The sequence below is a fragment of the Oreochromis aureus genome, linkage group 17 (genome assembly GCF_013358895.1).
Source record: "Oreochromis aureus strain Israel breed Guangdong linkage group 17, ZZ_aureus, whole genome shotgun sequence".
Classification (NCBI taxonomy): domain Eukaryota; kingdom Metazoa; phylum Chordata; class Actinopteri; order Cichliformes; family Cichlidae; genus Oreochromis; species Oreochromis aureus.
In genome coordinates, this window is record NC_052958.1 from 7,593,234 (window position 1) to 7,611,996 (window position 18,763).

General features: G+C 39.9%; 1 protein-coding gene across 4 annotated transcripts in view; it reads right to left on the reverse strand.

Moving 5' to 3' along the window:
- Positions 1-18,763, reverse strand: part of dock4b (dedicator of cytokinesis 4b) — a 138,539-nt gene that overhangs the window by 68,247 nt on the left and 51,529 nt on the right. For all 4 annotated transcript variants that reach the window (XM_039601241.1, XM_039601240.1, XM_039601242.1 and 1 more), the window contains exons 8-12: positions 16,039-16,190; positions 8,632-8,713; positions 8,390-8,450; positions 8,140-8,272; positions 5,677-5,765 (exon numbers count right to left, since the gene is read on the reverse strand). In XM_039601241.1, the coding sequence (XP_039457175.1) occupies positions 5,677-5,765; positions 8,140-8,272; positions 8,390-8,450; positions 8,632-8,713; positions 16,039-16,190 (517 nt within the window). The remainder of the gene's footprint in view (positions 1-5,676; positions 5,766-8,139; positions 8,273-8,389; positions 8,451-8,631; positions 8,714-16,038; positions 16,191-18,763) is intronic.

The following is an 18,763-nucleotide window of genomic DNA, read 5'->3' on the forward strand; positions in this document are numbered from 1 at the left end:
AAATTCCTGACAGCATGTTATTGCAACTGCACAGCCTCATTCATGATCTTACTTACAACATAGTTATGGATACACTGTGTTTATACACCACTTTCTATTAAATCATTAGTTATTGTTAATCTCTGGCTCTCTTCCACAGTGTATCTTTTGTCCTGTCTCCCTCCCCTCATTCACAATGGTCCTGCAGATGGCTGCCCCTGCGGCCATCTGAGGGACAGGTATTCTTCCTGTTAAAAGGGAGTTCTTCCTTCCCGCCGTCACCAAGTGCTCACTCATCGATGGCTGTCTGATTGTTGGGGTTTTCTCTATATTATTGTAGTGTCTATGAGGACCTATGAGGCAACGGTTTTTGTGAATTGGCACTATATAAATAAAACTGGTTTGGTTTGAGAGGTCCGTATGCATAAACACACTACCCCAGCTAGTATATAGCTAGCTATTTTAGTTCCCATATTGTTACCATGGTGATCTAACCAGGTTGAAAGAGAGTGCCCTTCGTGACTTTGAATGCGCTGGCTTTAGGCTGTAAACCTCCCTAACCCATCAATCTCACTACATAATACATTACTCGGTCTTCTGGTCAAAACAATTCAAAAATAATACAGTCCATCAATAGTGTGTTCATTGGGGCACAATGGCTTGGTCAGAAATGAAAAGGAGAGTCTTCTTTAGTTCAGGGGAGACCTTTTTTTATCTTCTTCTTTTTTATACCCTAATCTGCCTAATCTGATTCAGCCTTTAACACTTGGGCTCACATAAACGAACGCACACAGTCAGGCTTTAAAGGCTATTCCGGGGCCACAATGAGCCAAACCGAGCCTAATTATTATTCCTGAATGGTACACGTTACTGAGTATAACAAAAACACTCTCAACCTTTGCTGCCCTCAGCCTACCGGGCCTGCCTCTTCACAAACTCGACAAAAAATTAAAATAAATAAATATAAAAAAGCTGCAAAAACAAAAACAGTTGAGTCGTCGCAGCCTCTTCTGTCACTGCCTACGCTCGCAGTGTGGAGGTGGGAGCTGAATTATCTACCTGACCTGACTCACACAGAGCCAGATTCTTATGAAATCCCTCTTACAGGTTACTGGGTACACATAAACAAAATCTTTGTTCATCAGTACCCTCTCTTGTCTTTTGAATTCAATTACCCAAAAAGCACGGCCGACCCTGAAACACACAGGTAAAAAAAAAAAAAAAAACTCATTAGGCTCTAGGAGAACAAAATAAGTCTCCAAGTCTTCCCGTCTCTCTTCCACTTTACTGCAGAAAACAGCCTGGTGTTCTTTTTATTTCGGGGCAGTGTATTCATCTTCCCCCTTGCTAATTGGCTGCTAATAAGAGACTTCTGGCATACTGCCAGTTCAGTTTTAAAGGAGAAAAACAGTGAGACACAAATCATGATCCGCACACACACACGCACACACACACGCACACACACGCACAAGCAAACATGGAATCGTGCACAAATATATCAACATGCACACAAATCCACATTATGTGTATCTCACTCTGCAGCACACTTGTTTTAATTGCCCTCCTGACACTAAGTGTAATAAACTGTAGTTCTTAAAGGGGATCTATTATGCTCATTTTCAGCTCCGTGTTTTTACTGTCGTGCTTTCTAGAACAGCAGCTTCGCATGATCCTTACACGTTAACTTACACAAGGTTCATCCTCAGTTCATCCACTGTCAGAAAAGAAGCTGTTTTCTATCCTCTGCCTTTAATACAACCTTCTTTGGATTGGTTGCCCCTCATAAACAAAAGGATCTTTAACGTATTAAAGGGATCCCTTGTAAATACTACTTGTAATAATGATATTGTATTACTATTATTTTAAACTAGAGATGGCACGATACCACTTTTTTATGTCCGATACCGATACCGATATCATAAATTTGGATACCGATATGAATCCGATATAGTGTGTTTTTTAATCAATAAAACAGTTTTTTTAATATCTTGCTGCTTTTTGTATAAGTTCATACTCAAGTTAAAAAACAAACAAACACTAAAGCTATTCTGTTATACCTGTATGCAAAAAATACACTGCACCCAAAATATTTCATAGTTCAGCAACACTGATCAATCTAATAAAGTTAAACCTACTCCATCCTCCCTATTCTGGTATTTTAAAGAGTACTTAGCAGAAATATTAAGCAACCTAACTAATAGGGTTCTAAAACTCCAAGCAAAAAAAAAAAAAAAAAAAAAAAGGGAACCACCCACCCTCCACCTCATGATGCCTAATCGACGTAATCAACTTTAATTTAATGCAGTGTGGAAAAAAAATGCACAGAAATAAATTATTTTTCAAGAATAATTAAATAGATTCAACATCTTTCTTCAACAGAATTGCAGAATTCACAGATGGTACCTTCCCAAAGGAAAAAGTACTATAGCTTACTAGGGTATATTAGACTTAACAGTTACTATATACAGTAACGGACTTCTATACATTTTACATCAGATTAAAACTTTGGGTGTAAGATTCAGATAATTATTTATTAAAGGCTAGACATTTTAAATGAGAATAAGAAAGAAAAGTATGTCTTTGTGCCCCCCTTTTCCCTGTTAATGCCCTATCGGCCCCCCTGGCTAAACTTTGCTAGATCCGCCCCTGCACAGTTACCAGCCGTCAGCTACGTAGAAAAGGATCCTGGTGTAGGAAGTAATATTAAATAAATTCTAACAACAGCTTATCAAGCTTAAACGTGCTGCTGTTGTTCAGCCGCTGGTTTCCTCTTTCTGGCGCAAAGTGGGCGATAAACAAACAAGAGAGACGGACTCGCGACAGAAAAGCCGATCAGCTGATCATTGATCAGTTTCATGATTGAAGTAGCAGCAGGAAGGTGAGGGAGAGAGAGAGGCAGTCGCTCCATATATCGGTTGTTAAGCTTAACGTGGGAACGCTTTACAAACATTCAGAGATGAACTTACACACTTGCTTTACTTCTCTCTGGGATAACTTCCTCGGAGATGAAATGCCGGATTGGTAGCGAGGCTACAAATACACACAGCCGCTCTATCACGTGACGCATACTGCTCCGACGTGCTACGGTTATGAGCCGAGTTACGCCATGTCGCAAGTTTTGTGAGGTGCTTTTTTGATATTTAATGGATCGGATTACATTTTTTATTTCTCTCCGATATCTGATCCAGTAATTTACGTCAGTATCGGACCGATACCGATACGTAATATCGGATCGGTCCATCTCTATTTTAAACTCTAGGCATGTTTGATATAAGCATTCATCAATGTAGCAGTATACATTCGACAGAAAATATTGAAAAGAACACTGGGTCCATGATAAATACAGCGTGACATTCCATAGCTCGTGTATGGATGCTTTTACAGGGACAAACTAAGAAGATGAAACATTCCCTCCAGTTTTCACATTTGTTGATGCAGCCTGGCACGCAGCTCTATTCTGTTATCTATTCTGTAATGTCGCTCCGCGGCAGAATAATTGCCTTTTGGGAGGAATTGGCTTTTTAGATGCCTCAGTGAAATCTGTCGCAAGTGATGTTGTGTATAATTCTTTGAATGTAGAAGGAGCCCAGAAGGAAAGAAATCACTGCAACTGGACTGCTTCCTGGAATATGTTGTGTTGCATTCAAAGTTGTTGCTCCACACATTAATATACTAAATATACACTCACTGGCTACTTTATTAGGTATATCTTTTTAACTGCTGTTAAAACCTGTCACCAGAGCCATTAGTCTTAAGGGCAGGTGTCTGAGTGAAAGACATGCAATTACAGAGATAGTAGTTAAAAAGAGCACCATCTAAGCAAAGTAAATTAATAAATGACACTTAATATCCAGAGCTCATTATCTTTAATACTTAAATTATTACCTCTATGTTGTGATTAAAGGGTTTTTTCCCTCTTCTGTTTCATAAGATCAATGTCACAGTGAGTTAAGTGGCAGAAATGTAATTTTGGAACAAACAGACTTTAATTATGCATGCCAGCATTTAAAAAAAAAGAAAAAACCCTGCAGCCCTCCTCTAATACTCTTTGAAAGAAAAAAAGACTGAGGCTAATCAGCCGCACAGCTCCATCAGTGTCTTCATCTGACAGCAACTCAACAGCTAACACTCAAGCGTTTGTGATAAACTTTGCACTGCAGCCAAAAAAGGGGACTGAACTTCAAAATAATTCACTTGCACGTGCTTGTGTGAGTGCGTCTGTGTGCTTTGCATATTGCTGTCAAAAGAAAGCCTCGAGCAAACACTTACATGACGGATATGTTTTGAGAGAACCCCGCAAAGTCGGGCAACACGCTGTCTTCTGCCAGTAACAATGCGTTTACCAATGAGTGCGAATAATTGCCTCTGATTACAGAAAAAAGCAAAACGTAAAGATGAAAATGTCACATTTATCCAGCAGGCATCAAGAAGCTTGTGCCGCATCTGCAGTGATAACTACCAAAAGGTTGTGGAAGTTGAACAGCAACAATACAGAACATTATCAGTGCGCATAATCTGTTATTAAATCTGATCTCTGTGCGTAGCTAGGAGTTATCTATGATAATATGACCAGTCAGGAGAAGCAGAAGTAGTGAGTAGAAAATAAAAGCTGTTATAGAAATCAATATGAGATTAGAAAACCTTAGTAAGTAGCTAAAAGAATGAAATGCTTGCTCAATATTCAAATTTTTGTACTAGCTCTCTAGTTTAGTTAATTTAGAGAAATTAAATCGCACTCGTTTTAGACGGACAACTTTTGTTGTTGGTGTTAAAAAATAAATTAAATTAATTTAAAACATGGCTCGGACCATGCAGAAGGTGTTAAGTGATTTCGTGTCACAGCATCCTCTTCTCGCCTGTACGGGATTATTCTCACCTCGAGCAATTATTGGTTCTCCGAGGGCAGGTGGAATGGGGTGCTGACTCAGCAGATCAGATCTCGTTTCCATATTTCCACATATAACGTATAAGCAGGCATTAGGAGATGGAAAAACGCATAGTGTTTATTTTCACTGAGAAAGCAGCAGCCTCCTGGAGCTTCTCGGCTACATAACGGAAACTTCTGATGAGCAGTCCGTGACTGCCAAGAGCTGTTTGTACACGCTGATGCAAGCAGCTGCAAATTAGCCAGCTCTGTTTAATTTGTGTTTATGTCCTCTTGCTTCACAGTTTGCACCCCTTTTCACTCTCCCCTCACTGTAATCATTCAACAAGTTTCTTCTTCAAACAAAATGTAACTAGCACCTTAACGACTGCATCGGTATTAATCTAGAGTCCACCAAAGTATTGATCTCATTGCAGAGCAATCATGTTTTTGAAAGACTCAACATTCTCATTCTCCACCAACTTGTTGCTATGGGAGACTGCTGATGCTGCTGATCGGCATGATGAAATTTGAGCTATTAATACAAACTATCTGAATACATAGATTTCCTGCAGACACAGAAATGTAAAGACTAATCGACTCCCACAGAAGAGAACTTAACTCCCACATGATAGCTACTGAGAATGACCGGAAACTGAGTAATGCATGGCAAGATGTGCAACTGAGCTGCTCAGTTTGTCATCGGAACATGATGAATTTTACATGCAGGGCTGAACCCCTCCCACCCCCGTTGTCTGATGGCTTAAACCACCTACATGATTGTGTAGGTGTGAGAAATTAAGAGCAATGAGTTAAGCAAATAGGGTTCTCACCAGTGTTGGATCCAGACAGGTTGTACCTAGAATTGGCCTTTTTGATGATGTTCTCGTGGATCTGGGACCATTCGCTCTCAGTGTTACACCTGGGACACACAGACAAAAAGAAAATTACTGCAGATTTGCACAGACGCTCCTGAAAGAGTCAGGTAAAGATCTTTGAAAGTGAGTCCGGATTGATGGCGCTTAGGCCTAGCAAAACCAAAACTGCTGAATCCTACACTTCATATAATAAGAAGCATTTTTTGCATTAATTCTTCATTTTTGAAAAAAGCACACCTCTTTGAAACTCCAAGAACCCACTCTGTAGAAAAAGCTTGGTGCTGAAAATTGATAGCATCATCACTGCTCTTCTCATCCAAGCCGCAATGTTTGAAGTAACAAGTGTTTTTACTCTTGAAAATCAGCTGAGTTTCTGTGCTGACCAACCACTTTCTTGAAATTCATTGTATATGTGACATGTGACCAAAAGCTGTTATTTGTTGAGTGTATTTAACACTTAACGGTGGCATGACAGAAAAAAAAAAAAAAATCAGCTTTTCAATGACGCCTTTTCTGGATTCAACTCACAAAACAATTAGGTCACAACTTTCATGCTAGTCCAACTAAAACCTGTTGTTGCCTCAGGTGTGAAGAAAGTGGCTGCATGTTCTTGTGAGCAAAGTACATTTGGTCAGTTACTCTGATGCTGCTATAATTTAGGTCAAACTACCATGTCAACAGATGCCTTTTCATCCCTGAGGGCATCACATAGACTTGACTGCAGTCATCTAAAGTGTAAAAGGAAAGGTCCATAATTTTGTTGGTCCAGATTAATGTTCATGTATTCAGACTACTACTTACCTAAAAGATTACTTGAATATGTTTCCCTTTGCATTTATGTCCCATATTACATATTTTTTAAATATATATAAATATTTTTTAAAGAAAATATTTTCTTAAATCCAAAATTATATGAATACTCTCAAGTACAGTCATAGTTAAATAAATTAAGACAAATATGCAATCTAAACTCAGACATAAAAAAATGAATCTTTACTCTGTCTTCTTGGAAGGCTTTATGGGTTTTTGCTCTCATGTGTTTTAAGTGTGCACTTTCAGTCTGAAAGTTGAACCTTGAAATAAATCTGGTCTAGTACACCCCATGCCCCCCTTTAGCCTCACCCCTGTTCACCTGTATGTAAAACATGTCGGCTGCCGTCAGCCTTCATTAAGCCCTATCATGTAAACATGCTATCAAACCAAGTTAACAGTTCATCTGAATATTTTAATACAACTTCTGGGGGCTTCAGATTTCTTGATCAGGTGCTTTGATGAAGGACTCCTGCTCGCTTTTTCCCAGTAAAGCTTTTAATGGTGATTACCATTGCCTTACATTAGCTTAATAAATTACCCTTAAACACCACAGCTGGAGCTTCAGTGTCGCTGATTTTTAAAAGGCTGAATGGCGACTTTGAGACTTCCATGTTGTTCATCTGTTATAGATGGATTTTCATCCCTGCCACTCTTTGTTTTGTCCTACACTTGTCCAGTTTCCGTAAATTTTTCGAGGACACACTACATATCATGCAAAACCTTCAACTAATAGCTCTTAGGTAATCACCTCGTTGGAGCAAAAATACCTTTTTATGCTTTTCAAACTATGTCATCTTTAGAATATTTTGATCCAATTAAAGAAATGGGAGGAATTTTGTGTTTCTTTTTTTTTTTTAAAGTAACAAAGTGAATAACGATCTAATTTAAAATTGGTGCTTTGCTAAATTTGTCTTTTATGCGTAGACACAACACTGACTCATCACTTGAGTCAAGTGTTTGTTTGTTTTGTTTTTTTAATGCCTGAATGATTCACAGGTAAGTATTAAGTAGATTAACAAACCAAAAAAAAACTCTGCTCTGAAAATGGTTAGGTACAAGGACTGGACTATAAATGTGAAAAAGCAACCAATGTCCAAAGAAAAACTTTGGAAGCCCCTCAGAAAGCCTCTCTAACAATCACTAAATTCAGTTCACTTAACTGAAAGTCTGAACCCTCTTTGCAGTACTTTGTGTAGTATTATTCTTTTGGAGGTATTTTTAAGCAGTTATCTGACAAACAACATGTCTTGTTGTTTTAACTAAAGTTAGTTCCAGAAGTCTGTGTGTTCCAGTTTTTCCTGTGACTGAAATGCTAGTGTTATTTAATTATATGCTAGCACTAATTAGCAGGCATGTGGTGGTGTCTGCAATGCATCCATTCAGTCTATAGATGTAGCTTGCTAACCAGTCTTGTGAGCAGTAAGTGAGAAATTTGCACTTCATCCTCACCTGCATATGTGATCACTTCTGCTTTCCAAAAAAGAAAAAGTTTTGAAAAGAAAATGAATAAAGAAACGACACATCATGCCGAACAACACTTTAGCTCTGGTTCAGTGTTTAGAAGAAAGAAGAATTCCTAAATAATAGTTCTTTACAGTCACTTACGTATAAACCTTTAGCAGGTGGTCATCCTTAGAGTCAGCAGTAAGTAGATCGGCAATGCTGACAACAGCACAGCCAAACGGCCGCCTGTACTGTACGTTGCACTGGTTCTTCTTCTCTCCTGCTCCCATCCTCCCTGCACAGACAGACAGAGGTATCCTCGGTAAGAACAGTATGACAATGAAAGCCCGAGAGATTTTTAAGAACGTGAGTAGTACTCAGGAGAATAAAGAAGAAACATCACAACTCCCACCTATTCTTATGATGTGCACAACGATGTAGACATCTTTTCGTAGATCACTGCTTCCCAAATCCTGACAAACGATGCAGGAAAACATATTTAAGCATCCAACCCAATTACTGTGAACAAGCTGAAGAGCACTGACGCTGCTTTTATTTTTCAGCATAACAGTGCATGAGTTAAGTCAGCTTTATATAGCCTTAAATTGCTCCCAGTAAATCTTTTTTTAACAAAATTCCGTGTTAACTACTCACCACAAATAGCGTGCATTGTCTTTCTGTCTTCTCTGGTGACTTGGGCAGTCCACTCTTATTCAGCCTTACAAAGAACCTTTCACTGCACAAGTAAGTGGACAGACAGAGACAGGGAACACACACACAGATAAATGTGGTCAGGAGTGATGGCTGAGTGTCACAGTAAACAACAGCATCCAAGTTTTTGCTAACAGGAACAGAATAAAGATTAGACACAATGTCAAAAAATGTCAAGTGCAGAACAGTGGGCACTGGAGAAATCACTTCAAAGTTCAAACTTCACACTGAAGCTGCGTGAAACAGAATATGAGGCGGGAAAAGGGAAAAGAAAAACAGGCAGAAAGGGTTCAGAGGCAGAGGGATAGAGGTTTAAGAAAAAGATGTTGAAGAAAATCCCCAAAACAGAATGCCTGTAAAATATCTAACAAGAACATTCACACGTGGCTGAATGAAAGTGCTTTGCTGGATATTATGAATTCTCTCTGACACGTTTAAACACAGTTACTAGGCTTTCATCAAAAAAACAGTGATAGGTTACAACTAAAAACGCACAACCTCAATCATAACTGCCAGACTAGATGGCATAAAACTTCTGGCTGTCACAGGGCTGCGCTGAGGACCAAGAGAGGAAAAGAAAACTTGTGAACTTGTGAAAGATACTGTATACAGAATTTATACTATTTCAGGTTATAAGGCTACTGCAATGCCCTTATCTCTTATGTGCATTTGTGGTGAGGTGCTCAGTCTTTTCGTACAGGGCTCAGAGTAGAGGCAGTACTCCTACACATTGAAAGGAGCCAGTTGATGTGGTTGGGATGCCTGAGCAGGATGCCTCCTATGTGCCTTACAAGTGAGGAGTCCTGGTCATGGCCCAGGATATGTTGGCGAGACAACACCTCTAAGTGGGCTTGGGAGAGGGCAGCTCTACAACCTGATAGATGGATGGATGATGTTAAAATCTGGCATATAGCCAAGAACTGAGAGGTAAAAAAGTGAAAGTTAAAGGTCATTACGACCTCATATTCAACATTCACGGAATTCTCATCAGTGCCAAGTCTTGGGAACACCCACGGGGAATTTCATTACATCTGGCCACAAACTCAAACTCAAACTCAAGAACGAACTTTTTTGCGGTCAAATGTTTTTTGGCGACATTTATACGCCATTCATGATTAAATCAAACTTTCCCAACATCTAATCATTTCAACTTTTAATCAGAGCGAACCCTTGGGCCAAAGCTGAAGAAATCCCCTCAAGGAATTCGTGAGATATCTCTCACAGTGGAACACGAACTCTGCATAACCAAAAAATTGCCTCATAATCTGGAATGAACCGTCTCCGAGTCTTGCCTCAAATGCCCCTCACGCCCATTTCTGTTCAGGCGGGAAATTAAGTGAATGTCACGCAAAAAGACAGAAAGGACAGACACTGATCGCCTTTTCATTCTCTTTGTACTTTGTCCTTTATATCTTGCATACACTGTGTAAAAGAGGCAGCGGAGGCATCCTACTGGGCCCCTCTCATCCTGGCAGGCGAGCTGAGGGCTAATCCAGTTAGGTGACTTTCACAGTCCTCCGATAAGCAAAGAGAAAACCTTGTAATGCACCCACGCCTGACAATGAGCCAAGTCATTGGCACGGCTAGCAGAGCACGCTACAGTAGGCTCATTCAAACGAGAGCAGAACACACCACAAAAGATCACATATAGCTTGACCGCGGTACATACAAATACGATCGATTGGGATGTTTTGTAACTGTCAGAGGTATTAAAAGCTCCTGCTACAAGTTCAAAATTGTTTGGGCTCTGCAGTGATGTAAATAAGAGGCAGCTTCTCTCACTGTAATTCTGTGTTTTGTATATGTAGGGCAGTGGGTGCTCTTGTTTGAGTTAATTAGGCTCCTGATTATTAATTATACAAATGCTTGTGATTTTTTATACATGTATTCCTTCAGTAAAGTTTTCCTTTTCTCAGCCATACTGGAAGGAACCAGCTCAGGCCCAATTTGATTTGAATGCAGTTGTTCCTCATTAGCTGCACTCTGTAACTTTCCAGGCCATTTATCCAGCCATATGGAGACGGATTCCTATGCATTAGACATGAGACTTTGCGCCCGCTTTTCCTAATTAGTGCTCTATTGTTGAAACCCCAAATGCCAATTAACAGCCACTCCTGCAAACACAGACTCAAACAAGGTCTCCCTTCTTTTCAACACCCTTCCCTTGCCACCAGCTCACAGCCTCGCAGCTGCAGCGTGTTGATCGCCCGAGCCGAGGGGACCAACGTCCCCCAGTGGGACTTTATCTCCCTCTATCACCACTCGGCCATTCACTTAACATAACGTGAATGGCCGATTTCCCCTCCCCTCTGGGCTCTTGCTGTTCCCCCTCCTAATATCGATGATGGCATTAGGAGCCGTGCGCTCTTCCAATGAGCAGACGGTTGGAGGGGAAGAGGGGTGTTTCAACTGAGGTGTTAACTGCTAAATAAATGAACTGTCACCACCTCCTAAGTTTGTACTAAATAAATAAATACATCAAAATATACGTCTAAAAAAGCCCCACAACAAAGCCTAAAGCTTAGACCTTAAGTAATCTAAACACTGAATAGCCAGTGACGGTGAGAGATCAAGAAAGGGCGCATGGAGAGCACTCAAGAGCAGATAACATCAATCCACAAGGAAAAAAAAGCGTATACAATTTATGTATAAAATAGTCAAATCCTATCACGATACATCAATCACAATATAATATTATTGCGATTTTTAGCATTTTGCAACGTGCTGGAATGACATAAATTGTGATTTATCGTGGATTAAACGTTGTCAGTATCCGTTTTATCCAATAGGATAAACTTATCTCACTCGATCATACCAGCACTGTCCCTAAAACCTGCCATAAATGTTCCCATAAGACGGAGTCGGTCTGATATCAGTCTGCGATTGAATGAGGTCAACTTGGCAGTTGCATGCAGTCTGTTTCAGGCAATTAATTGTTGCAGCAAGTAACTGTGAGAAATCTTAAATCACATATCTGTTGCTTTTACATTACATTTGCACTCAACAACATCCTCTATAGGAATATAACCAGAGTACAACCGGCCAGCTGAGTCAAGTCCCTTCATGCTCATCCACAAAGACTAATTCAGACTGATGGCAACATGTTGGCAATCCGTCATTTCTAAATTAGAGAGGAATCTCTCTGAGAGTGATTGCAATCAGTCCAGGTCCAGATGACTGCTCACAGAAAGGCTGCCTCCGATCAGCTGACCTTTGCAACTGCTTTGTAATCAAAAGTGGTTCTAAGTGTGCAACATCCTCAAGCTCTGGGCAACTATTTAATCACCACAAGTTACAATTGGCCCTATTTTTACTGTGACTGAGCCACCAGCCTGCTCTGAATTAGGGGGTAGCTTTGTCAACCTAAGTGTGTCCAGTGTCGGATGTTTTCAGCTGAGCCGATTTAATAAAAGTTTGTTCTGCTGACATTGTCTCAGGCTGGTGGTGGATGATATGTGCCCTCTTGTTTGCAGTATTCCCACAGTATTTTAATGTATTTGATAAAATAACGTTCTTTGCTGTCCCTGTATCGATACAATATAGACTATGCATTGTTAATTTAAACGGATTTCAAAACATAAAACTAGTATATACAGTCAATAAAAAAATATATATATATGAATATATAAGAATATAGAGTAAAACCTACACATTCACACAAGTCAAGGACCTTTGCAAGAAGTAAAATTCAACTTCTGAGGAGGGAAATATGAGCATGTAAAACGGTTTGTGATGTGCGATCTTGGTGTCGAACAGCATCAGAACCCACAGTGTGGGCCGTGAGCGCGGTACTGTACAACGCAGTGTGTGTGTGTGTGTGTCCTCCTGGAAAGCCTGACAAGGAGTCTGTATTGAACACAAAGAAGCTGCCATGGTGCACAGGGGATGATGGTGTTGGCGTGGTACTGAGACAACGGGTCAGACCCCCCCCATCTGGTCTCGCGTGCACACACACACACACACACACACACACACACACACACACACACACACACACACACACACACACACAGATAAACCACCAGCACAGAGGGAAGCAGCGAAATGGCTCTCTGCCAGGCAGATTGTGTAAATGAGTGCGTCTCTGTTTATGCATGTGACCAGACAGTGAGAGACACGTTGGCGAGCTGCCATTGCGAGATTTTCCTAAAAGACAACTGATGCAAGCAAACACACTTGCACACGTAGAAAATAAGAAGCATAAAGGCACTGTGGTTGAAGCCTCTGACTGCCTTTATCCCTCAAAATTGCAAGAAAACCCAAATTGTTGATTTAGGCAACAACATAAGTGGTTCTGAGAAAAATATAGCTTTGTCTGTGTTCTCTCTTGCTGGATTGAGTTTGGATAAATTCACATTTCATTTGTGATGCATCATGAATTCCGAAGCTGCTGTTAAGTATATAATTTCACCATTACTGAAGTGGACTTTACTCTACTTCAGAAAATGGATTTTTAATCCACTTCAAATATATATTTAAGCTTAGTGAGTGTAATTACTCATGCTCAGCTAAGGTACTCAATCTTTCAAAGAAGCAGGAAGATTGAAAGAGAAGAGAAAAAAAACGATGACATAAAAAGAGTGACAGTTTAAAAAAAAGAACAAAAGGGCTTCAAGTGGAACATGATACGATGGCGCTGAAGACTAATTACCCTCTTCACGACAAAAAAGTACCCACTTTCACTCTGAAAAAAACCTTAATTATTACTGAGCCATATATCTTACAGGGACACTGTAAAATTTTAAGAAATACAAGCGGTAGTAAAGTAAAATTAATTTAAAGCTATATTTTACCTAGATACAGATTTTAAGCCGGACCCTTCCTGAACCAACCCTCACATTTATCCTGGACCAGGACCAGCATTACGAATATGCTACCTTGTGAAACCCTGAGGGGGAATCGAACCAGGGATCTTTCACATGTAAGCTTAACATGTTAACCAATACTAATAGTGAATTTTGATGTCCAGCAACCTGGAAAAAGGAGAACCAGAATGTGTTCTTTCATACTCATTTGCGGAACATATCTTGGTAATAATGGTCGTTATGCTTTCAGTGAGTAACATGTCTGGACTGCAGGCAGCCCACTTTAGCACATATAGACATTTACCTCCTGTTGTAATACACAAGTGCAGAACGTGTCTTGGCATTATCTTGCTGAAATAAGCAAGGGTTTACCCTGAAAAACATGCCAACTGGAGCATATACACTGCTCCAAAACATGTATGTGTTTTTCAGCATTAATGTTGCCTTCACTGATGCACACATTACTTTGTTAAATCCCCCCTCATCTCGCTAAAGTTGTTGGCTTTAAAAGATAACAAACCACATGACATTACAGCTGTTTAGCTCACTGATCAGACCACAGAACAGGTTTTCACTTTTCCTCCGAGACAAGCCCACAGAAGGTGGTCAGTTTCATGGGTCTTGTTTTTTTGGGGGGGGGGTTTTGACTTGCTTTTGTGGACGCAGTGAGAAACTGTGTTCACTGACAATGGCTTTCAGACAATGGCTCTTCCCGAGCCCATTCCACTACAAACTCCTGTCTGATATTGGATTTTGGCCTTGTCCCTTGCACACAGATTTCTCTGGATACTGAACTGATGCAAGCTTGGTATGCCCTTCCCCAGTTATTATGAATCAAAGTTTCAGCCAGTATTTTTTTTTAAGAATTTAATAACTTTGTCCATCCTTTTGTTGCTTCTGTCCACAACTTAGAAACTAGTTGAAAATGTGCATTTTCTATACAAACACAATAACATCTTTCAGTTCAAAATTTCAAAGGTTTACACGCGCTCTAACTTTATGACAGTTATAGCCCCATTGTTCTCTCAGATGAATAACATCATTGCAACCAAACAAAATGGCAAACTTGTAAAAAAGAAAAGATAGCGCCTTCCTTCTTTTGTGCTATAATTCTTCAGGAACGGTGGAAACCGCAGTTATTTTCGTGTAAAGTTTAAAGAAATTTGCCAGCAATGTGGATGAATCATAAATTGGATTACAACAGAAACTGAAGTAGGGCTAATGGATAATAATAGAGAGTAATAATAAAAAAAAAAATTAAAATTTTTTTTTTAAAAAGAGTCCCATCAACACCATTCTAATTCCTCTGATGTGACCCTGCGGGGCGGAGAGTATTCTCACACAAGCACGACTTATCAAAAGAAGTTTCAGTGCTGCTGTGCTCATTTTTCAACCCACTCGCTTTTCTTTTGCCTGACAAATTCGCTCGTTTGTGACATGAAACAAAATTTCTTCACTTTGAACTTTGAAACCAGGGAGTTTCAACACAGTCTTCTATTTGGGCAACACCCCATCAGGAGTACAGTGTGGTATCTGCTGGTGTGTGAGCATGTATGCAAGTAACACATGCAACCTCCCAGGGCACCAGGACCAGCTTTCACATGGACATTTTTTTTCCTAAAAATAAATAAAGAAATAAAATAACATGGCCTTGTCCAATTTTGTGTATTCAAGTGCACTTTAATAAACTGCTTCATTTAATAAATCTTCATGAATATAATTAAGAGCAGTCTAAGGGGAGCCATTTGGCACAGGGCGTTCACAATCAACAGAGCAGCTCATTTGCATTTCGCTCTCCCACAGGATTTAATGCCATAAACCATACAACCTTATGAACAAGCAAGGAACTGGTTTTCAGCGGCCTACAATCCAAGCAAACAACATACAAGCTGATAAATCAAGCTGCTTCGTATAAAAACACACTGTAAAGACCAAAAATAAATAAATAAATCATAACATGTCACAGTGATGGAAACCATCACTTCATCACATCACTCAGAAAGTTTTGGTTTGAGTTCAATTTTACAAATATCCAATTTCCACCGATACAATGGCGTTAAATGAAACTGGCATTCTAGTTCTCAACATGCTAAAAAACAAAAAAGAGAAAGAAAAAATGTTAAATAAATAAATAAAAATTAAATAATGTCTCTTTGTAGACTTGTGGTTAGGCGACCTGGTAAAAATGACACGGTCTATATTCACCAAACATAAACACGCAACAACCTAAATTTAGCTAATGTAGCTAACAGTTTGGCTAATGGCGAGACGTGCATCCTGTCATGCTGACGCAAGTATGGGCCTCGTCATGGTAAGAATGACACTTTTCCCTTTACACTTAGTTCAACCACTAAACAAGTGCCATTCAGCTCCACTATATTAAAGAGAATGCAACCATCTCTGAACTTTATTTTTCCAAAACTGGGCAACTTGTACCAAAACAATCTAGCTACACAAACAGCACTACAGGCTAGATGGAAAAATATTTGATTTTTGAAATGGCCCAATTAGAATCATAAAGGCGTACTGCCTGTAAAGTCTCTACCTGAGTGGCCGGTTCTCCCGTCCATCATAAATGTGAAAGAAGACTTCCAGCTCCTCCCCCAGATTAGCGCTCATTAGACTCTTCACGTGGACAAACAGGTGATGGGTGCTAGCAGGAGTGGAGGTCTCCTTCTTACGATGTCGGTGTTCCATCTGCAGGTGAGAGAAGAAAATCAGCACAAGCAGATTTCTCTATATAAAGGAAACCGTGATATATTACGCTTTAGCTGTAATTATGCAAACTGGGAAAAATTCAAATAAACAAGAAAACAACTTGAAACACGAAGAGCCGCAATTGAAATACAGAGTTATAGAGGTGGATTCAAAGAAGGTTAAAAACTCATAACCTCTCAATACAAAGCTGCTGTATTAGTGATGAATTCAATAACAGGTAATATCCCCCTGAGGCTTCTCACTGTAGGCAGAAGGACTCAATTTGCATATATTTGAAGAGCAGAAAGATATAGATGTTGATATACATCAGGCTAATATGGGATGTAATACTGCAGGCTGGCAGCTCAGAGGCTAAAATGTGGGAGTTGAAGCTACACTGTCTGGCTCTTTCTTTCTTGCAGCCTTTCTGCCAATACATCAACTCAGACTGGTGTTTAAGCAGCACACTTGCCAAGCATTTAGAGTGCTGTGCAAAACTCTTGAGCCTCCCCTCATTATGTTACATTTTCCTTTTAAAGAACCACACTCATTTCTCGTGATGCATCTGGTACTTAAGTTGATTCATCTACTGTTCACTGAAGCTTCATCAGGAATGACCTCTTGGCTTCGCAGTGGAAGGCTGGCTGTCAAGAAGCCATTCTTAAAGAAGGCAATATGTATGGAAAAGGTCAGGAGGGAGCCTCTACAGGTATCTGTAAAACACGGTGGAAGCCATGCTGTACCATCTGAAAGGCGTTTGAACTTTGTAATGTCCTCTCCAGGTAAGACAACTCGAGAACTATACCTGAAGACTACTTTAATTACAAAAGCAGACTGAGAATTCAGTCTGCGTGTACAAAATATTGACTTTCAAGCTTGTTAAAGTCTATAAATTTGGATTTTCCCTTATATGTTGTGTTTCTATGCATGTCTGCCTATTTCAATAAATTGCAACAACATGGGCAATACCTCCGCACAGCACTTTATCTTTAAGGAGGCCAAATCGGGGGGTTTTGACAGAAAGAAGCAGAAAGCAACATCTGAAACATTGGGATTCACACAAATGTTAAAAAAAATAAAAAGTCAAATAGTTCAGCACAATTTCAGATCTCAATGCTTTAGTGGTGGTTGATATTACTTGCCATATTACATCAAGCTATACCAAAAAGATCAATAAGGCCTCATACAGGATGGTGTGGTGTGTGTACACACATTAGAGCTCTGTTTATAAAAGGTTCATCATAATCTGCTGTCAACAGCCAAAAATACACACGCGCACAACACACACATACACACAAATATACACAAAGCACCAGATGGCCACGAGAGCCACTGCCAAATTTGGCCTCACATCCACTTCTGCTGTAAAACATAAGAAAATCGGAAGGAGGGGAGCAAGAGACGGGGATCAGGACAGAAGAAAGGGAAACGGATAAAGACAATGCAAGAACTGAGTGTAGTAAAGCTCCACCACAAAACAACACACACACAGTATATTGATAGTGGATATAATAGGTTTTACAGGATTATAATGATGGTTTTGTTGTCAAATTTAAATAGTGTTGCATCGTACAGCATAGGTGACTTTGTTGAAACGCACTTGTCGGTGCAACATTTCAAGCTCAAGGAATTATGAAGCTGCGTACCAGGCTACAAATAATCGTACTAAAACGAACTAAAACACATTTGTCATGTCTTAATTCAAGGTATTATTGGATACTGTCGCATACACAGTTAGTTACCCTATGTGCAAATGTAGTCAGAAGTTCCATTTTAGGCTTCAGTCACCCACCCACACACACACACACACACACACACACACACACACACACACACACACACACACACACACACACACACACACACACACACACACACACACACGAGTAATCATGTTCTCTCTGGTCGAAAGACATGTCAGTGACCTCCTGGCAACTCTGGTTGCTAGGGTAAAACGCGTGTTGCTCGCAGTTGCTATAGTGGATGAGATTGGTCACAAAGAGGATGCTGTACCAAAAACCTCCTCATGATTGATTAGGTTGCTAGCAGATAGCTACAGTAGCCTTTAGTTTGCATGGAAGACACTGACCCATCAGAACACCCTCCTCAGCTATTAGCAAAGCGGCTATGAAACTGAAAAAGTTCAAAAGCTAACAAACCAAAGTTAAAAAGAGAACGTGTCACTTCAGCCACCACATGTCAAGATTCACTCAAGTTTCACTACCACTTCGCATTACAGGTCACAAGACGTGTAATGTTTTTCCCTGCAGCCAGACAGATTAGCTCAACTTTACAAAAACCTGCCTGCGGAGATGATGATTTGCATACTAAAGTGAAAAATTGTGAGATTAAGAAACAAGTTCTCTAAATGTGCTCAAAAACCATGCTACAAATCATTTTACCTTTGCAGTTTCTGTCAAAACTATAAAAACATTTTGTTTTTGTGAGAGATCCCTGAAAAGAAACAGAGAAACAGAATTATCTAACAGAAAGACAAACTACTCCCAGCAGGGCTGAACTCCTGGTTCTGACGTAAAATTACTAGGTCTGAGAAAGGCCTAATTTATACTGTG